General features: G+C 44.7%; 4 protein-coding genes across 24 annotated transcripts; all 4 read left to right on the forward strand.

Annotated features, from left to right (window-relative positions):
• Positions 1 to 979: 979 nt before the first annotated feature.
• LOC307008009 (uncharacterized protein) lies at positions 980 to 4,484 on the forward strand. Of its 6 annotated transcripts, none has more exons than XM_079630565.1 (5): positions 1,107 to 1,450; positions 2,255 to 2,386; positions 2,652 to 2,789; positions 3,048 to 3,763; positions 3,824 to 4,409. In XM_079630565.1, exons 1-5 carry the CDS (start codon positions 1,366 to 1,368, stop codon positions 4,271 to 4,273), a joined length of 1,521 nt encoding a protein of 506 aa, XP_079486691.1. In that variant the 5' UTR covers positions 1,107 to 1,365; the 3' UTR covers positions 4,274 to 4,409. The 6 variants fall into 6 exon arrangements, with proteins under 6 accessions (XP_079486690.1, XP_079486691.1, XP_079486693.1 ...); XM_079630567.1 differs by having other exon boundaries at positions 1,200 to 1,450; positions 3,135 to 3,763; positions 3,824 to 4,369; XM_079630568.1 differs by having other exon boundaries at positions 1,214 to 1,450; positions 3,048 to 4,081; positions 4,149 to 4,369.
• Positions 4,485 to 6,169: 1,685 nt separating this feature from the next.
• Positions 6,170 to 9,674, forward strand: LOC306995844 (uncharacterized protein). 6 transcript variants are annotated; one of them, XM_079607779.1, is made up of 5 exons: positions 6,297 to 6,640; positions 7,445 to 7,576; positions 7,842 to 7,979; positions 8,238 to 8,953; positions 9,014 to 9,599. In XM_079607779.1, the coding sequence occupies exons 1-5, from the start codon at positions 6,556 to 6,558 to the stop codon at positions 9,461 to 9,463; spliced, it is 1,521 nt and encodes a 506-aa protein (XP_079463905.1). In that variant the 5' UTR covers positions 6,297 to 6,555; the 3' UTR covers positions 9,464 to 9,599. The 6 variants fall into 6 exon arrangements, with proteins under 6 accessions (XP_079463904.1, XP_079463905.1, XP_079463907.1 ...); XM_079607781.1 differs by having other exon boundaries at positions 6,390 to 6,640; positions 8,325 to 8,953; positions 9,014 to 9,559; XM_079607782.1 differs by having other exon boundaries at positions 6,404 to 6,640; positions 8,238 to 9,271; positions 9,339 to 9,559.
• A 1,753-nt stretch (positions 9,675 to 11,427) lies between these two features.
• On the forward strand, positions 11,428 to 14,932 carry LOC306989991 (uncharacterized protein). Of its 6 annotated transcripts, none has more exons than XM_079596140.1 (5): positions 11,555 to 11,898; positions 12,703 to 12,834; positions 13,100 to 13,237; positions 13,496 to 14,211; positions 14,272 to 14,857. In XM_079596140.1, exons 1-5 carry the CDS (start codon positions 11,814 to 11,816, stop codon positions 14,719 to 14,721), a joined length of 1,521 nt encoding a protein of 506 aa, XP_079452266.1. In that variant the 5' UTR covers positions 11,555 to 11,813; the 3' UTR covers positions 14,722 to 14,857. The 6 variants fall into 6 exon arrangements, with proteins under 6 accessions (XP_079452265.1, XP_079452266.1, XP_079452268.1 ...); XM_079596142.1 differs by having other exon boundaries at positions 11,648 to 11,898; positions 13,583 to 14,211; positions 14,272 to 14,817; XM_079596143.1 differs by having other exon boundaries at positions 11,662 to 11,898; positions 13,496 to 14,529; positions 14,597 to 14,817.
• A 1,769-nt stretch (positions 14,933 to 16,701) lies between these two features.
• On the forward strand, positions 16,702 to 20,102 carry LOC306996610 (uncharacterized protein). Of its 6 annotated transcripts, none has more exons than XM_079609322.1 (5): positions 16,829 to 17,172; positions 17,977 to 18,108; positions 18,374 to 18,511; positions 18,770 to 19,485; positions 19,546 to 20,093. In XM_079609322.1, the coding sequence occupies exons 1-5, from the start codon at positions 17,088 to 17,090 to the stop codon at positions 19,993 to 19,995; spliced, it is 1,521 nt and encodes a 506-aa protein (XP_079465448.1). In that variant the 5' UTR covers positions 16,829 to 17,087; the 3' UTR covers positions 19,996 to 20,093. The 6 variants fall into 6 exon arrangements, with proteins under 6 accessions (XP_079465447.1, XP_079465448.1, XP_079465450.1 ...); XM_079609324.1 differs by having other exon boundaries at positions 16,922 to 17,172; positions 18,857 to 19,485; positions 19,546 to 20,091; XM_079609325.1 differs by having other exon boundaries at positions 16,936 to 17,172; positions 18,770 to 19,803; positions 19,871 to 20,091.
• The last annotated feature ends 531 nt before the right edge of the window (positions 20,103 to 20,633 follow it).

Raw genomic sequence — 20,633 nt, forward strand, 5'->3', positions numbered from 1 at the left:
AAGAGATGAGCCTAGCTAAAGGAAGAACGTTGTCAACGTTAAGTAGTTTGAAAAAAAGACTGATTGGTTCAGAGATGGCACAGCTCGAGCCCGACCAAGATGACGGCAGAAGTTGTTTGATCCCAAGACAAAGATCTAAAACAGACCACCTTCTTAAGAACCTCTGAACGACCCAAGGGTTGAAATCTCTTAAAACCACAGAGACTGAGACTTTACATATCAAGATTTGTTCTACCCACTTAATTGATAGAAGTGCGAGTTTATTACGTAATATAGAAAATGTGTCTATTCCTTGAATAGTGAGGTCAAACAATACATTTACTGTAGAATCTAGGAAAAAATCTGACCGTGATTAAACCATAAAACCTCATAATTCGTGAAGAAAAACAATTTCTAAAGGTACAGTAGGCCCCCTAAACATTACATCGCTCACACCCAGGTTGCGATTTGCAGGGGGGGATGGGTTTAAGTTACGATCCTATTTCCAGTGGTCTTGATCCATGCACGGCTTTTCAAAATGTCACAAAGCGTTTTGTGATTGTTTTGCATGAGATATTGAAGTTTATAAATGCGTATTTTGGCCCGAGTGGGGCTACGAATTCTTCTAAAATCGGATGAACTGGAGCGCGTCACAGAAATGAACCAAAACTCTATAGGCTACTTGCCTCAGTCACGATGAGAAATATGTCTATAGAAAGCTTGAGTGAACAACTATTCTCTGATTATGTAATCCATATGAAACCATCCATCATTAAATTGTTTTTTATATAACCATGGCTGTGTATTCACTATAGTGGCTGGAAACATTGTTTTCATTCATAATTACTTGCATGGATTTGCATCGCAAATCAATCAGCAATTGAAAAATTCAGATTCAAATTCTAGACATGGCCCTCTGTCTGTGCTGTGTCTCTTGATGTTCAATGCAGATTTATGCCAGCCTCCAGTAGATATCCATTTCCTGGAGAGTTTAGGTGTAGGAGTTTAGTCATAATTACAACTTGTAACTTGTGGTAGAACTCCGACTTGTACCACGTGATCGCTTTACCACCTGACAGATTCATTGGACGTTGATAGTGTTGCCATAAAACGCTCAATCATCTCCTAATTACGGTAATTATTACGACATCCAACCCTAATCAAACACACCTGAACAAGCTAATCAAGGTCTTCAAGATTAGGCTATATTAGAAAGCTACAGGCAGGTGAATTTCATTAGGGTTGGAGTTATTTGTTGTGGGACTCGGCTGATATTTTGATGCAGCAACAGGGTTTTTCTTTGTAGTTTTGTGTTCCTGGCTGTCCGCCCCTCCTGACTCACAAATTCAGCACATCTTCTGTTTTGAGAGATTGCAGGTCGAGAGGATGACCGCTCGAGTGTACTGCTCGTTTAGTGCTGTTTTATTGTGTCTGTCTGCATGTTTGCTCACAACAGACGCTGGAGTCGTAGGTGAGAAGTTCTTTTAGCTTCATTACACAGCCCGAAGAAGTGCATAAATAAAGTGCCTAACAAAGTTTGAATTTCGACACAGCTCAGCACGTAGGCTTACAAAAGTACAATACAGACGTCAAGTGGAATTTCAACTTTGTATGTTGGTTTAGTTTTGATAATAAGCTAAGTATAAATATGCAAACTGTCATAAGTTTATGCATTTTTTCATTGTGCAAGTAAAACCCATATAATCACTAATATAGGCATTTTTGTTTAATCTAAAACAAGAACATTAGTGGCTACAAAATTGTTACCAGATGGTTATCAATCCAGAGTTTAAACTTTTGCCTAAAGTTTTTTCGTTTAACAACTTCATAAGCCTACAATATAATATTGGGAGGTAATTCTAACCGATAACTCTGCGTTGTGTATATGTAGTGCGTTCCTATGTTTGCTTTGTTTTCTGTTGAGTAGCCTACTAAAATGCCTAAAAGATTAATTAGGGTGGTCATGGGGATGGCATAATTTGTGAAGATGTACACCAGTAAATGTGTATACAACATAATTAACTGATGTCCATGTTTTCTATCAGCATTGCACTATTACTCACTCTACTATAGTGGGGTAGGTTGTAACGGCACTCTCAGTCTTTGAAACTGATTGATGCAGTTTAGTGAAAATGGTAGATTTCTAAGCTACTTTGCAATATTCACACATTTATCTGCTTCAGTTCAAAGTTTGAGACACATTTCTAAAGCTGAATCAAACTATTACAGCACTTCCTGGTCTACCCTAATGATCCTCTTGAATCCTATTCTGTAGTGTCCGGTCAGTGTCCGGCGACGCTGACGGTCGAGCCGTCCCGTCGAGGATGCACTTCTGATAGAGACTGCTCTGGAGGACACAAATGCTGTCAATTTCCCTGTGGGCCCGCGTGTGTGCCGCCTGTTTTCAGTGAGTTTGAATTAACGATGGAGGCTATCTGTCTTCCAAAAACACTGAAAAAATGTTTTCACTCAGAAATTGCTAGTAAGTTTCACAAATAATTGCAAAGAAACCGCAAGCAACGCATTGAACTAAACGTGAAACTATGAAGTATATAGACTGAATATTCCGGTAAAACCTCCTACTATCATCTTATGACAACATTGTTTTTCATACAGTGAATGAGACATTCAGTATTCAGTGATGTGGTTTCTGTCATGTGTCTGCATAACAGCAAAGCCAGGAGAGTGTCCAAGCACAAATTTTGGAGGAGGAATGTGTACCGAGTTTTGTTACTATGACAGTGACTGTCCGAACAATGAGAAATGCTGCAGCAATGGATGTGGACATCAGTGTATGGCTCCATTTGCAGGTATTTGTTATGTTATTATATTAGTGTTTGGGTCAGCTTCCTCGTTATTTCCGTTTGTCTTGTTTTCTAATAAATCTTTCTCAATGTAAAAAGTATTCAGCCAATAGCATGGTTTCAAGCACAGAGTGGCTTTACAAAATTGACAGATGATGATTAAAATTTAAAAAGAGTAAAACTTGCTATTTGGGTTTTGTGCTGTATCTGAGACTGAATGCCGGTAAATGGACTGACTAAAGTTGACTATCTGTATCCATCCAGTGAAGCCTGCAGCCGGACCTCCGAAGCCTCCAGTGAAGCCTGCAGCCGGCTCCCCGAAGCCTGCAGCCGAACCCCAGAAGCCTCCAGTGAAGCCTGCAGCCGGACCTCTGAAGCCTCCAGTGAAGCCTGCAGCCGGACCCCCAAAGCCTGCAGCCGAACCCCAGCAGCCCCCAGTGAAGCCTGCAGCCGAACCCCAGCAGCCCCCAGTGAAGCCTGCAGCCGAACCTCAGAAGCCTCCAGTGAAGCCTCCAGTGAAGCCTGCAGCCGAACCTCAGAAGCCTCCAGTGAAGCCTGCAACCGAACCTCAGAAGCCTCCAGTGAAGCCTCCAGCCGAACCTCAGAAGCCTCCAGTGAAGCCTCCAGTGAAGCCTTCCGTTGAACTGCCTGAGCCTGAACCGGAACCTTCCGTCGAACTGCCTGAGCCTGAACCGGAGCCTTCCGTCGAACTGCCTGAGCCTGAACCGGAGCCTTCCGTCGAACTGCCTGAGCCTGAACCGGAGCCTTCCGACGAACTGCCTGAGCCTGAACCGGAGCCTTCCGACGAACTGCCGGAGCATGGGCCAGAGCCTTCCGTCGAACTGCCGGAGCATGGGCCGGAGCCTTCCACTGAACTGCCCGAGCCTTCCGTCGAACTTCTGGAGCATGGGCCGGAGCCTTCCACTGAACTGCCGGAGCCTTCCGATGAACTGCCAGAGCAGCCTGCAGCTGAACCTCCGGTGAAGCCTGCAGCCGAACACCCAAAGCCTCCAGTGAAGCCTGCAGCCCAACTCCCGAAGCCTCCAGTGAAGCCTGCAGCCCAACCCCCGAAGCCTCCAGTGAAGCCTGCAGCCGAATTCCCGAAGCCTCCAGTGAAGCCTGTAGCTGAATTCCCGAAGCCTCCAGTGAAGCCTGTAGCCGAATTCCCGAAGCCTGCAGCCGAATTCCCGAAGCCTCCAGTGAAGCCTGCAGCCGAACTTCCAAAACCACCAGTGAAGCCTGCAGCCGAATTCCCGAAGCCTCCAGTGAAGCCTGTAGCTGAATTCCCGAAGCCTCCAGTGAAGCCTGCAGCCGAATTCCCAAAACCTCCAGTGAGGCCTGCAGCTGAATTGCCCAAGCCTCCAGTGAGGCCTGCAGCTGAATTGCCCAAGCCTCCAGTGAGGCCTGCAGCTGAATTGCCCAAGCCTCCAGTGTGTGCTGAAAACTGTCACCAAACTCACCCTTATGGCCAATGTCCTGGCCATAAGTAATGTGGCTATGCATGCAGGTAACTGTGCTGATTTAACCATTGGATGTATGGTATATTTGCCCTGTTATAACCAAATAAATCTCAGACTTTTAAGACTACTTCCTCTTTTCTTTTTTTAAGTGGGAAAACAAAGTTGGTGTTTTTGGTATGCCAGTGTTAGTTTGGCTGTTCTCACATAATGGGTCATTGGAATTCGTGCTTTAGGAATGCCCAAGACCCCCTACCCAAGACCCCCTACCCAAGACCCCCTACCCAAGACCCCCTACCCAAGACCCCCTACCCAAGACCCCCTACCCAAGACCCAAACACACGCAAAACAGTTTCAAAGAGGCTAGCAATAGCAAGCTAGGTTTGAACGTGTAATATCCCACCCTTCAAAGCCATGCCTCCTTCAAAACGCATGAATCCACAAAGCAGAGTCTGCAAAGTGTCACGAGACGATAGACTGTTAAGTTGCCTCTTGTCTCAAAACACATAACATTACAGCGATAATGAACGTAAACCACTTACAGTGCTCTAGTTGTACCATCTGACTGATGTAGATTAATTTCGCCGTTATTAGTGTTGACATGGAAAAGCATAAATCCAAGTCTGAATCCGAATGCAATGATTGGACGAACATATTTTTTTTAGGGGGTGGTTCTGAGAACTTTACAGAAGGTATGTTCTTAATTTTCAAACACTTCTAATATTGATTGCTATCAGGATGTGAAGAGTTTCAATCAGTATTGCCTATTGACCAATAGTCTTCTGCTGCATTCTGAAGCATTTGCTACAAAGCATAATAATCGCATATATTGGTTGTAGACATGATATAGAATTATGTAGTTGAACGATGTTTGATTATACGTCCGTCAAGAATTGTTTTGGGATGATTTTATGTATACAGCTAAGTACTTTATGGCCATGCACGCTTCAAAGAGATGAGGCTAGCTAAAGGAAGAACGTTGTCAACGTTAAGTAGTTTGAAAAAAAGACTGATTGGTTCAGAGATGGCACAGCTCGAGCCCGACCAAGATGACGGCAGAAGTTGTTTGATCCCAAGACAAAGATCTAAAACAGACCACCTTCTTAAGAACCTCTGAACGACCCAAGGGTTGAAATCTCTTAAAACCACAGAGACTGAGACTTTACATATCAAGATTTGTTCTACCCACTTAATTGATAGAAGTGCGAGTTTATTACGTAATATAGAAAATGTGTCTATTCCTTGAATAGTGAGGTCAAACAATACATTTACTGTAGAATCTAGGAAAAAATCTGACCGTGATTAAACCATAAAACCTCATAATTCGTGAAGAAAAACAATTTCTAAAGGTACAGTAGGCCCCCTAAACATTACATCGCTCACACCCAGGTTGCGATTTGCAGGGGGGGATGGGTTTAAGTTACGATCCTATTTCCAGTGGTCTTGATCCATGCACGGCTTTTCAAAATGTCACAAAGCGTTTTGTGATTGTTTTGCATGAGATATTGAAGTTTATAAATGCGTATTTTGGCCCGAGTGGGGCTACGAATTCTTCTAAAATCGGATGAACTGGAGCGCGTCACAGAAATGAACCAAAACTCTATAGGCTACTTGCCTCAGTCACGATGAGAAATATGTCTATAGAAAGCTTGAGTGAACAACTATTCTCTGATTATGTAATCCATATGAAACCATCCATCATTAAATTGTTTTTTATATAACCATGGCTGTGTATTCACTATAGTGGCTGGAAACATTGTTTTCATTCATAATTACTTGCATGGATTTGCATCGCAAATCAATCAGCAATTGAAAAATTCAGATTCAAATTCTAGACATGGCCCTCTGTCTGTGCTGTGTCTCTTGATGTTCAATGCAGATTTATGCCAGCCTCCAGTAGATATCCATTTCCTGGAGAGTTTAGGTGTAGGAGTTTAGTCATAATTACAACTTGTAACTTGTGGTAGAACTCCGACTTGTACCACGTGATCGCTTTACCACCTGACAGATTCATTGGACGTTGATAGTGTTGCCATAAAACGCTCAATCATCTCCTAATTACGGTAATTATTACGACATCCAACCCTAATCAAACACACCTGAACAAGCTAATCAAGGTCTTCAAGATTAGGCTATATTAGAAAGCTACAGGCAGGTGAATTTCATTAGGGTTGGAGTTATTTGTTGTGGGACTCGGCTGATATTTTGATGCAGCAACAGGGTTTTTCTTTGTAGTTTTGTGTTCCTGGCTGTCCGCCCCTCCTGACTCACAAATTCAGCACATCTTCTGTTTTGAGAGATTGCAGGTCGAGAGGATGACCGCTCGAGTGTACTGCTCGTTTAGTGCTGTTTTATTGTGTCTGTCTGCATGTTTGCTCACAACAGACGCTGGAGTCGTAGGTGAGAAGTTCTTTTAGCTTCATTACACAGCCCGAAGAAGTGCATAAATAAAGTGCCTAACAAAGTTTGAATTTCGACACAGCTCAGCACGTAGGCTTACAAAAGTACAATACAGACGTCAAGTGGAATTTCAACTTTGTATGTTGGTTTAGTTTTGATAATAAGCTAAGTATAAATATGCAAACTGTCATAAGTTTATGCATTTTTTCATTGTGCAAGTAAAACCCATATAATCACTAATATAGGCATTTTTGTTTAATCTAAAACAAGAACATTAGTGGCTACAAAATTGTTACCAGATGGTTATCAATCCAGAGTTTAAACTTTTGCCTAAAGTTTTTTCGTTTAACAACTTCATAAGCCTACCATATAATATTGGGAGGTAATTCTAACCGATAACTCTGCGTTGTGTATATGTAGTGCGTTCCTATGTTTGCTTTGTTTTCTGTTGAGTAGCCTACTAAAATGCCTAAAAGATTAATTAGGGTGGTCATGGGGATGGCATAATTTGTGAAGATGTACACCAGTAAATGTGTATACAACATAATTAACTGATGTCCATGTTTTCTATCAGCATTGCACTATTACTCACTCTACTATAGTGGGGTAGGTTGTAACGGCACTCTCAGTCTTTGAAACTGATTGATGCAGTTTAGTGAAAATGGTAGATTTCTAAGCTACTTTGCAATATTCACACATTTATCTGCTTCAGTTCAAAGTTTGAGACACATTTCTAAAGCTGAATCAAACTATTACAGCACTTCCTGGTCTACCCTAATGATCCTCTTGAATCCTATTCTGTAGTGTCCGGTCAGTGTCCGGCGACGCTGACGGTCGAGCCGTCCCGTCGAGGATGCACTTCTGATAGAGACTGCTCTGGAGGACACAAATGCTGTCAATTTCCCTGTGGGCCCGCGTGTGTGCCGCCTGTTTTCAGTGAGTTTGAATTAACGATGGAGGCTATCTGTCTTCCAAAAACACTGAAAAAATGTTTTCACTCAGAAATTGCTAGTAAGTTTCACAAATAATTGCAAAGAAACCGCAAGCAACGCATTGAACTAAACGTGAAACTATGAAGTATATAGACTGAATATTCCGGTAAAACCTCCTACTATCATCTTATGACAACATTGTTTTTCATACAGTGAATGAGACATTCAGTATTCAGTGATGTGGTTTCTGTCATGTGTCTGCATAACAGCAAAGCCAGGAGAGTGTCCAAGCACAAATTTTGGAGGAGGAATGTGTACCGAGTTTTGTTACTATGACAGTGACTGTCCGAACAATGAGAAATGCTGCAGCAATGGATGTGGACATCAGTGTATGGCTCCATTTGCAGGTATTTGTTATGTTATTATATTAGTGTTTGGGTCAGCTTCCTCGTTATTTCCGTTTGTCTTGTTTTCTAATAAATCTTTCTCAATGTAAAAAGTATTCAGCCAATAGCATGGTTTCAAGCACAGAGTGGCTTTACAAAATTGACAGATGATGATTAAAATTTAAAAAGAGTAAAACTTGCTATTTGGGTTTTGTGCTGTATCTGAGACTGAATGCCGGTAAATGGACTGACTAAAGTTGACTATCTGTATCCATCCAGTGAAGCCTGCAGCCGGACCTCCGAAGCCTCCAGTGAAGCCTGCAGCCGGCTCCCCGAAGCCTGCAGCCGAACCCCAGAAGCCTCCAGTGAAGCCTGCAGCCGGACCTCTGAAGCCTCCAGTGAAGCCTGCAGCCGGACCCCCAAAGCCTGCAGCCGAACCCCAGCAGCCCCCAGTGAAGCCTGCAGCCGAACCCCAGCAGCCCCCAGTGAAGCCTGCAGCCGAACCTCAGAAGCCTCCAGTGAAGCCTCCAGTGAAGCCTGCAGCCGAACCTCAGAAGCCTCCAGTGAAGCCTGCAACCGAACCTCAGAAGCCTCCAGTGAAGCCTCCAGCCGAACCTCAGAAGCCTCCAGTGAAGCCTCCAGTGAAGCCTTCCGTTGAACTGCCTGAGCCTGAACCGGAACCTTCCGTCGAACTGCCTGAGCCTGAACCGGAGCCTTCCGTCGAACTGCCTGAGCCTGAACCGGAGCCTTCCGTCGAACTGCCTGAGCCTGAACCGGAGCCTTCCGACGAACTGCCTGAGCCTGAACCGGAGCCTTCCGACGAACTGCCGGAGCATGGGCCAGAGCCTTCCGTCGAACTGCCGGAGCATGGGCCGGAGCCTTCCACTGAACTGCCCGAGCCTTCCGTCGAACTTCTGGAGCATGGGCCGGAGCCTTCCACTGAACTGCCGGAGCCTTCCGATGAACTGCCAGAGCAGCCTGCAGCTGAACCTCCGGTGAAGCCTGCAGCCGAACACCCAAAGCCTCCAGTGAAGCCTGCAGCCCAACTCCCGAAGCCTCCAGTGAAGCCTGCAGCCCAACCCCCGAAGCCTCCAGTGAAGCCTGCAGCCGAATTCCCGAAGCCTCCAGTGAAGCCTGTAGCTGAATTCCCGAAGCCTCCAGTGAAGCCTGTAGCCGAATTCCCGAAGCCTGCAGCCGAATTCCCGAAGCCTCCAGTGAAGCCTGCAGCCGAACTTCCAAAACCACCAGTGAAGCCTGCAGCCGAATTCCCGAAGCCTCCAGTGAAGCCTGTAGCTGAATTCCCGAAGCCTCCAGTGAAGCCTGCAGCCGAATTCCCAAAACCTCCAGTGAGGCCTGCAGCTGAATTGCCCAAGCCTCCAGTGAGGCCTGCAGCTGAATTGCCCAAGCCTCCAGTGAGGCCTGCAGCTGAATTGCCCAAGCCTCCAGTGTGTGCTGAAAACTGTCACCAAACTCACCCTTATGGCCAATGTCCTGGCCATAAGTAATGTGGCTATGCATGCAGGTAACTGTGCTGATTTAACCATTGGATGTATGGTATATTTGCCCTGTTATAACCAAATAAATCTCAGACTTTTAAGACTACTTCCTCTTTTCTTTTTTTAAGTGGGAAAACAAAGTTGGTGTTTTTGGTATGCCAGTGTTAGTTTGGCTGTTCTCACATAATGGGTCATTGGAATTCGTGCTTTAGGAATGCCCAAGACCCCCTACCCAAGACCCCCTACCCAAGACCCCCTACCCAAGACCCCCTACCCAAGACCCCCTACCCAAGACCCCCTACCCAAGACCCCCTACCCAAGACCCCCTACCCAAGACCCCCTACCCAAGACCCCCTACCCAAGACCCCCTACCCAAGACCCAAACACACGCAAAAGTTTCAAAGAGGCTAGCAATAGCAAGCTAGGTTTGAACGTGTAATATCCCACCCTTCAAAGCCATGCCTCCTTCAAAACGCATGAATCCACAAAGCAGAGTCTGCAAAGTGTCACGAGACGATAGACTGTTAAGTTGCCTCTTGTCTCAAAACACATAACATTACAGCGATAATGAGCGTAAACCACTTACAGTGCTCTAGTTGTACCATCTGACTGATGTAGATTAATTTCGCCGTTATTAGTGTTGACATGGAAAAGCATAAATCCAAGTCTGAATCCGAATGCAATGATTGGACGAACATATTTTTTTTAGGGGGTGGTTCTGAGAACTTTACAGAAGGTATGTTCTTAATTTTCAAACACTTCTAATATTGATTGCTATCAGGATGTGAAGAGTTTCAATCAGTATTGCCTATTGACCAATAGTCTTCTGCTGCATTCTGAAGCATTTGCTACAAAGCATAATAATCGCATATATTGGTTGTAGACATGATATAGAATTATGTAGTTGAACGATGTTTGATTATACGTCCGTCAAGAATTGTTTTGGGATGATTTTATGTATACAGCTAAGTACTTTATGGCCATGCACGCTTCAAAGAGATGAGCCTAGCTAAAGGAAGAACGTTGTCAACGTTAAGTAGTTTGAAAAAAAGACTGATTGGTTCAGAGATGGCACAGCTCGAGCCCGACCAAGATGACGGCAGAAGTTGTTTGATCCCAAGACAAAGATCTAAAACAGACCACCTTCTTAAGAACCTCTGAACGACCCAAGGGTTGAAATCTCTTAAAACCACAGAGACTGAGACTTTACATATCAAGATTTGTTCTACCCACTTAATTGATAGAAGTGCGAGTTTATTACGTAATATAGAAAATGTGTCTATTCCTTGAATAGTGAGGTCAAACAATACATTTACTGTAGAATCTAGGAAAAAATCTGACCGTGATTAAACCATAAAACCTCATAATTCGTGAAGAAAAACAATTTCTAAAGGTACAGTAGGCCCCCTAAACATTACATCGCTCACACCCAGGTTGCGATTTGCAGGGGGGGATGGGTTTAAGTTACGATCCTATTTCCAGTGGTCTTGATCCATGCACGGCTTTTCAAAATGTCACAAAGCGTTTTGTGATTGTTTTGCATGAGATATTGAAGTTTATAAATGCGTATTTTGGCCCGAGTGGGGCTACGAATTCTTCTAAAATCGGATGAACTGGAGCGCGTCACAGAAATGAACCAAAACTCTATAGGCTACTTGCCTCAGTCACGATGAGAAATATGTCTATAGAAAGCTTGAGTGAACAACTATTCTCTGATTATGTAATCCATATGAAACCATCCATCATTAAATTGTTTTTTATATAACCATGGCTGTGTATTCACTATAGTGGCTGGAAACATTGTTTTCATTCATAATTACTTGCATGGATTTGCATCGCAAATCAATCAGCAATTGAAAAATTCAGATTCAAATTCTAGACATGGCCCTCTGTCTGTGCTGTGTCTCTTGATGTTCAATGCAGATTTATGCCAGCCTCCAGTAGATATCCATTTCCTGGAGAGTTTAGGTGTAGGAGTTTAGTCATAATTACAACTTGTAACTTGTGGTAGAACTCCGACTTGTACCACGTGATCGCTTTACCACCTGACAGATTCATTGGACGTTGATAGTGTTGCCATAAAACGCTCAATCATCTCCTAATTACGGTAATTATTACGACATCCAACCCTAATCAAACACACCTGAACAAGCTAATCAAGGTCTTCAAGATTAGGCTATATTAGAAAGCTACAGGCAGGTGAATTTCATTAGGGTTGGAGTTATTTGTTGTGGGACTCGGCTGATATTTTGATGCAGCAACAGGGTTTTTCTTTGTAGTTTTGTGTTCCTGGCTGTCCGCCCCTCCTGACTCACAAATTCAGCACATCTTCTGTTTTGAGAGATTGCAGGTCGAGAGGATGACCGCTCGAGTGTACTGCTCGTTTAGTGCTGTTTTATTGTGTCTGTCTGCATGTTTGCTCACAACAGACGCTGGAGTCGTAGGTGAGAAGTTCTTTTAGCTTCATTACACAGCCCGAAGAAGTGCATAAATAAAGTGCCTAACAAAGTTTGAATTTCGACACAGCTCAGCACGTAGGCTTACAAAAGTACAATACAGACGTCAAGTGGAATTTCAACTTTGTATGTTGGTTTAGTTTTGATAATAAGCTAAGTATAAATATGCAAACTGTCATAAGTTTATGCATTTTTTCATTGTGCAAGTAAAACCCATATAATCACTAATATAGGCATTTTTGTTTAATCTAAAACAAGAACATTAGTGGCTACAAAATTGTTACCAGATGGTTATCAATCCAGAGTTTAAACTTTTGCCTAAAGTTTTTTCGTTTAACAACTTCATAAGCCTACAATATAATATTGGGAGGTAATTCTAACCGATAACTCTGCGTTGTGTATATGTAGTGCGTTCCTATGTTTGCTTTGTTTTCTGTTGAGTAGCCTACTAAAATGCCTAAAAGATTAATTAGGGTGGTCATGGGGATGGCATAATTTGTGAAGATGTACACCAGTAAATGTGTATACAACATAATTAACTGATGTCCATGTTTTCTATCAGCATTGCACTATTACTCACTCTACTATAGTGGGGTAGGTTGTAACGGCACTCTCAGTCTTTGAAACTGATTGATGCAGTTTAGTGAAAATGGTAGATTTCTAAGCTACTTTGCAATATTCACACATTTATCTGCTTCAGTTCAAAGTTTGAGACACATTTCTAAAGCTGAATCAAACTATTACAGCACTTCCTGGTCTACCCTAATGATCCTCTTGAATCCTATTCTGTAGTGTCCGGTCAGTGTCCGGCGACGCTGACGGTCGAGCCGTCCCGTCGAGGATGCACTTCTGATAGAGACTGCTCTGGAGGACACAAATGCTGTCAATTTCCCTGTGGGCCCGCGTGTGTGCCGCCTGTTTTCAGTGAGTTTGAATTAACGATGGAGGCTATCTGTCTTCCAAAAACACTGAAAAAATGTTTTCACTCAGAAATTGCTAGTAAGTTTCACAAATAATTGCAAAGAAACCGCAAGCAACGCATTGAACTAAACGTGAAACTATGAAGTATATAGACTGAATATTCCGGTAAAACCTCCTACTATCATCTTATGACAACATTGTTTTTCATACAGTGAATGAGACATTCAGTATTCAGTGATGTGGTTTCTGTCATGTGTCTGCATAACAGCAAAGCCAGGAGAGTGTCCAAGCACAAATTTTGGAGGAGGAATGTGTACCGAGTTTTGTTACTATGACAGTGACTGTCCGAACAATGAGAAATGCTGCAGCAATGGATGTGGACATCAGTGTATGGCTCCATTTGCAGGTATTTGTTATGTTATTATATTAGTGTTTGGGTCAGCTTCCTCGTTATTTCCGTTTGTCTTGTTTTCTAATAAATCTTTCTCAATGTAAAAAGTATTCAGCCAATAGCATGGTTTCAAGCACAGAGTGGCTTTACAAAATTGACAGATGATGATTAAAATTTAAAAAGAGTAAAACTTGCTATTTGGGTTTTGTGCTGTATCTGAGACTGAATGCCGGTAAATGGACTGACTAAAGTTGACTATCTGTATCCATCCAGTGAAGCCTGCAGCCGGACCTCCGAAGCCTCCAGTGAAGCCTGCAGCCGGCTCCCCGAAGCCTGCAGCCGAACCCCAGAAGCCTCCAGTGAAGCCTGCAGCCGGACCTCTGAAGCCTCCAGTGAAGCCTGCAGCCGGACCCCCAAAGCCTGCAGCCGAACCCCAGCAGCCCCCAGTGAAGCCTGCAGCCGAACCCCAGCAGCCCCCAGTGAAGCCTGCAGCCGAACCTCAGAAGCCTCCAGTGAAGCCTCCAGTGAAGCCTGCAGCCGAACCTCAGAAGCCTCCAGTGAAGCCTGCAACCGAACCTCAGAAGCCTCCAGTGAAGCCTCCAGCCGAACCTCAGAAGCCTCCAGTGAAGCCTCCAGTGAAGCCTTCCGTTGAACTGCCTGAGCCTGAACCGGAACCTTCCGTCGAACTGCCTGAGCCTGAACCGGAGCCTTCCGTCGAACTGCCTGAGCCTGAACCGGAGCCTTCCGTCGAACTGCCTGAGCCTGAACCGGAGCCTTCCGACGAACTGCCTGAGCCTGAACCGGAGCCTTCCGACGAACTGCCGGAGCATGGGCCAGAGCCTTCCGTCGAACTGCCGGAGCATGGGCCGGAGCCTTCCACTGAACTGCCCGAGCCTTCCGTCGAACTTCTGGAGCATGGGCCGGAGCCTTCCACTGAACTGCCGGAGCCTTCCGATGAACTGCCAGAGCAGCCTGCAGCTGAACCTCCGGTGAAGCCTGCAGCCGAACACCCAAAGCCTCCAGTGAAGCCTGCAGCCCAACTCCCGAAGCCTCCAGTGAAGCCTGCAGCCCAACCCCCGAAGCCTCCAGTGAAGCCTGCAGCCGAATTCCCGAAGCCTCCAGTGAAGCCTGTAGCTGAATTCCCGAAGCCTCCAGTGAAGCCTGTAGCCGAATTCCCGAAGCCTGCAGCCGAATTCCCGAAGCCTCCAGTGAAGCCTGCAGCCGAACTTCCAAAACCACCAGTGAAGCCTGCAGCCGAATTCCCGAAGCCTCCAGTGAAGCCTGTAGCTGAATTCCCGAAGCCTCCAGTGAAGCCTGCAGCCGAATTCCCAAAACCTCCAGTGAGGCCTGCAGCTGAATTGCCCAAGCCTCCAGTGAGGCCTGCAGCTGAATTGCCCAAGCCTCCAGTGAGGCCTGCAGCTGAATTGCCCAAGCCTCCAGTGTGTGCTGAAAACTGTCACCAAACTCACCCTTATGGCCAATGTCCTGGCCATAAGTAATGTGGCTATGCATGCAGGTAACTGTGCTGATTTAACCATTGGATGTATGGTATATTTGCCCTGTTATAACCAAATAAATCTCAGACTTTTAAGACTACTTCCTCTTTTCTTTTTTTAAGTGGGAAAACAAAGTTGGTGTTTTTGGTATGCCAGTGTTAGTTTGGCTGTTCTCACATAATGGGTCATTGGAATTCGTGCTTTAGGAATGCCCAAGACCCCCTACCCAAGACCCCCTACCCAAGACCCCCTACCCAAGACCCCCTACCCAAGACCCCCTACCCAAGACCCCCTACCCAAGACCCCCTACCCAAGACCCCCTACCCAAGACCCCCTACCCAAGACCCCCTACCCAAGACCCCCTACCCAAGACCCCCTACCCAAGACCCAAACACACGCAAAACAGTTTCAAAGAGGCTAGCAATAGCAAGCTAGGTTTGAACGTGTAATATCCCACCCTTCAAAGCCATGCCTCCTTCAAAACGCATGAATCCACAAAGCAGAGTCTGCAAAGTGTCACGAGACGATAGACTGTTAAGTTGCCTCTTGTCTCAAAACACATAACATTACAGCGATAATGAGCGTAAACCACTTACAGTGCTCTAGTTGTACCATCTGACTGATGTAGATTAATTTCGCCGTTATTAGTGTTGACATGGAAAAGCATAAATCCAAGTCTGAATCCGAATGCAATGATTGGACGAACATATTTTTTTTAGGGGGTGGTTCTGAGAACTTTACAGAAGGTATGTTCTTAATTTTCAAACACTTCTAATATTGATTGCTATCAGGATGTGAAGAGTTTCAATCAGTATTGCCTATTGACCAATAGTCTTCTGCTGCATTCTGAAGCATTTGCTACAAAGCATAATAATCGCATATATTGGTTGTAGACATGATATAGAATTATGTAGTTGAACGATGTTTGATTATACGTCCGTCAAGAATTGTTTTGGGATGATTTTATGTATACAGCTAAGTACTTTATGGCCATGCACGCTTCAAAGAGATGAGGCTAGCTAAAGGAAGAACGTTGTCAACGTTAAGTAGTTTGAAAAAAAGACTGATTGGTTCAGAGATGGCACAGCTCGAGCCCGACCAAGATGACGGCAGAAGTTGTTTGATCCCAAGACAAAGATCTAAAACAGACCACCTTCTTAAGAACCTCTGAACGACCCAAGGGTTGAAATCTCTTAAAACCACAGAGACTGAGACTTTACATATCAAGATTTGTTCTACCCACTTAATTGATAGAAGTGCGAGTTTATTACGTAATATAGAAAATGTGTCTATTCCTTGAATAGTGAGGTCAAACAATACATTTACTGTAGAATCTAGGAAAAAATCTGACCGTGATTAAACCATAAAACCTCATAATTCGTGAAGAAAAACAATTTCTAAAGGTACAGTAGGCCCCCTAAACATTACATCGCTCACACCCAGGTTGCGATTTGCAGGGGGGGATGGGTTTAAGTTACGATCCTATTTCCAGTGGTCTTGATCCATGCACGGCTTTTCAAAATGTCACAAAGCGTTTTGTGATTGTTTTGCATGAGATATTGAAGTTTATAAATGCGTATTTTGGCCCGAGTGGGGCTACGAATTCTTCTAAAATCGGATGAACTGGAGCGCGTCACAGAAATGAACCAAAACTCTATAGGCTACTTGCCTCAGTCACGATGAGAAATATGTCTATAGAAAGCTTGAGTGAACAACTATTCTCTGATTATGTAATCCATATGAAACCATCCATCATTAAATTGTTTTTTATATAACCATGGCTGTGTATTCACTATAGTGGCTGGAAACATTGTTTTCATTCATAATTACTTGCATGGATTTGCATCGCAAATCAATCAGCAATTGAAAAATTCAGATTCAAATTCTAGACATGGCCCTCTGTCTGTGCTGTGTCTCTTGATGTTCAATGCAGATTTATGCCAGCCTCCAGTAGATATCCATTTCCTGGAGAGTTTAGGTGTAGGAGTTTAGTCATAATTACAACTTGTAACTTGTGGTAGAACTCCGACTTGTACCACGTGATCGCTTTACCACCTGACAGATTCATTGGACGTTGATAGTGTTGCCATAAAACGCTCAATCATCTCCTAATTACGGTAATTATTACGACATCCAACCCTAATCAAACACACCTGAACAAGCTAATCAAGGTCTTCAAGATTAGGCTATATTAGAAAGCTACAGGCAGGTGAATTTCATTAGGGTTGGAGTTATTTGTTGTGGGACTCGGCTGATATTTTGATGCAGCAACAGGGTTTTTCTTTGTAGTTTTGTGTTCCTGGCTGTCCGCCCCTCCTGACTCACAAATTCAGCACATCTTCTGTTTTGAGAGATTGCAGGTCGAGAGGATGACCGCTCGAGTGTACTGCTCGTTTAGTGCTGTTTTATTGTGTCTGTCTGCATGTTTGCTCACAACAGACGCTGGAGTCGTAGGTGAGAAGTTCTTTTAGCTTCATTACACAGCCCGAAGAAGTGCATAAATAAAGTGCCTAACAAAGTTTGAATTTCGACACAGCTCAGCACGTAGGCTTACAAAAGTACAATACAGACGTCAAGTGGAATTTCAACTTTGTATGTTGGTTTAGTTTTGATAATAAGCTAAGTATAAATATGCAAACTGTCATAAGTTTATGCATTTTTTCATTGTGCAAGTAAAACCCATATAATCACTAATATAGGCATTTTTGTTTAATCTAAAACAAGAACATTAGTGGCTACAAAATTGTTACCAGATGGTTATCAATCCAGAGTTTAAACTTTTGCCTAAAGTTTTTTCGTTTAACAACTTCATAAGCCTACAATATAATATTGGGAGGTAATTCTAACCGATAACTCTGCGTTGTGTATATGTAGTGCGTTCCTATGTTTGCTTTGTTTTCTGTTGAGTAGCCTACTAAAATGCCTAAAAGATTAATTAGGGTGGTCATGGGGATGGCATAATTTGTGAAGATGTACACCAGTAAATGTGTATACAACATAATTAACTGATGTCCATGTTTTCTATCAGCATTGCACTATTACTCACTCTACTATAGTGGGGTAGGTTGTAACGGCACTCTCAGTCTTTGAAACTGATTGATGCAGTTTAGTGAAAATGGTAGATTTCTAAGCTACTTTGCAATATTCACACATTTATCTGCTTCAGTTCAAAGTTTGAGACACATTTCTAAAGCTGAATCAAACTATTACAGCACTTCCTGGTCTACCCTAATGATCCTCTTGAATCCTATTCTGTAGTGTCCGGTCAGTGTCCGGCGACGCTGACGGTCGAGCCGTCCCGTCGAGGATGCACTTCTGATAGAGACTGCTCTGGAGGACACAAATGCTGTCAATTTCCCTGTGGGCCCGCGTGTGTGCCGCCTGTTTTCAGTGAGTTTGAATTAACGATGGAGGCTATCTGTCTTCCAAAAACACTGAAAAAATGTTTTCACTCAGAAATTGCTAGTAAGTTTCACAAATAATTGCAAAGAAACCGCAAGCAACGCATTGAACTAAACGTGAAACTATGAAGTATATAGACTGAATATTCCGGTAAAACCTCCTACTATCATCTTATGACAACATTGTTTTTCATACAGTGAATGAGACATTCAGTATTCAGTGATGTGGTTTCTGTCATGTGTCTGCATAACAGCAAAGCCAGGAGAGTGTCCAAGCACAAATTTTGGAGGAGGAATGTGTACCGAGTTTTGTTACTATGACAGTGACTGTCCGAACAATGAGAAATGCTGCAGCAATGGATGTGGACATCAGTGTATGGCTCCATTTGCAGGTATTTGTTATGTTATTATATTAGTGTTTGGGTCAGCTTCCTCGTTATTTCCGTTTGTCTTGTTTTCTAATAAATCTTTCTCAATGTAAAAAGTATTCAGCCAATAGCATGGTTTCAAGCACAGAGTGGCTTTACAAAATTGACAGATGATGATTAAAATTTAAAAAGAGTAAAACTTGCTATTTGGGTTTTGTGCTGTATCTGAGACTGAATGCCGGTAAATGGACTGACTAAAGTTGACTATCTGTATCCATCCAGTGAAGCCTGCAGCCGGACCTCCGAAGCCTCCAGTGAAGCCTGCAGCCGGCTCCCCGAAGCCTGCAGCCGAACCCCAGAAGCCTCCAGTGAAGCCTGCAGCCGGACCTCTGAAGCCTCCAGTGAAGCCTGCAGCCGGACCCCCAAAGCCTGCAGCCGAACCCCAGCAGCCCCCAGTGAAGCCTGCAGCCGAACCCCAGCAGCCCCCAGTGAAGCCTGCAGCCGAACCTCAGAAGCCTCCAGTGAAGCCTCCAGTGAAGCCTGCAGCCGAACCTCAGAAGCCTCCAGTGAAGCCTGCAACCGAACCTCAGAAGCCTCCAGTGAAGCCTCCAGCCGAACCTCAGAAGCCTCCAGTGAAGCCTCCAGTGAAGCCTTCCGTTGAACTGCCTGAGCCTGAACCGGAACCTTCCGTCGAACTGCCTGAGCCTGAACCGGAGCCTTCCGTCGAACTGCCTGAGCCTGAACCGGAGCCTTCCGTCGAACTGCCTGAGCCTGAACCGGAGCCTTCCGACGAACTGCCTGAGCCTGAACCGGAGCCTTCCGACGAACTGCCGGAGCATGGGCCAGAGCCTTCCGTCGAACTGCCGGAGCATGGGCCGGAGCCTTCCACTGAACTGCCCGAGCCTTCCGTCGAACTTCTGGAGCATGGGCCGGAGCCTTCCACTGAACTGCCGGAGCCTTCCGATGAACTGCCAGAGCAGCCTGCAGCTGAACCTCCGGTGAAGCCTGCAGCCGAACACCCAAAGCCTCCAGTGAAGCCTGCAGCCCAACTCCCGAAGCCTCCAGTGAAGCCTGCAGCCCAACCCCCGAAGCCTCCAGTGAAGCCTGCAGCCGAATTCCCGAAGCCTCCAGTGAAGCCTGTAGCTGAATTCCCGAAGCCTCCAGTGAAGCCTGTAGCCGAATTCCCGAAGCCTGCAGCCGAATTCCCGAAGCCTCCAGTGAAGCCTGCAGCCGAACTTCCAAAACCACCAGTGAAGCCTGCAGCCGAATTCCCGAAGCCTCCAGTGAAGCCTGTAGCTGAATTCCCGAAGCCTCCAGTGAAGCCTGCAGCCGAATTCCCAAAACCTCCAGTGAGGCCTGCAGCTGAATTGCCCAAGCCTCCAGTGAGGCCTGCAGCTGAATTGCCCAAGCCTCCAGTGAGGCCTGCAGCTGAATTGCCCAAGCCTCCAGTGTGTGCTGAAAACTGTCACCAAACTCACCCTTATGGCCAATGTCCTGGCCATAAGTAATGTGGCTATGCATGCAGGTAACTGTGCTGATTTAACCATTGGATGTATGGTATATTTGCCCTGTTATAACCAAATAAATCTCAGACTTTTAAGACTACTTCCTCTTTTTTCTTTTTTTAAGTGGGAAAACAAAGTTGGTGTTTTTGGTATGCCAGTGTTAGTTTGGCTGTTCTCACATAATGGGTCATTGGAATTCGTGCTTTAGGAATGCCCAAGACCCCCTACCCAAGACCCCCTACCCAAGACCCCCTACCCAAGACCCCCTACCCAAGACCCCCTACCCAAGACCCCCTACCCAAGACCCCCTACCCAAGACCCCCTACCCAAGACCCAAACACACGCAAAACAGTTTCAAAGAGGCTAGCAATAGCAAGCTAGGTTTGAACGTGTAATATCCCACCCTTCAAAGCCATGCCTCCTTCAAAACGCATGAATCCACAAAGCAGAGTCTGCAAAGTGTCACGAGACGATAGACTGTTAAGTTGCCTCTTGTCTCAAAACACATAACATTACAGCGATAATGAACGTAAACCACTTACAGTGCTCTAGTTGTACCATCTGACTGATGTAGATTAATTTCGCCGTTATTAGTGTTGACATGGAAAAGCATAAATCCAAGTCTGAATCCGAATGCAATG

Source organism: Phoxinus phoxinus (genome assembly GCF_949152265.1).
Source record: "Phoxinus phoxinus genome assembly, chromosome: 1".
Classification (NCBI taxonomy): Eukaryota; Metazoa; Chordata; class Actinopteri; order Cypriniformes; family Leuciscidae; genus Phoxinus; species Phoxinus phoxinus.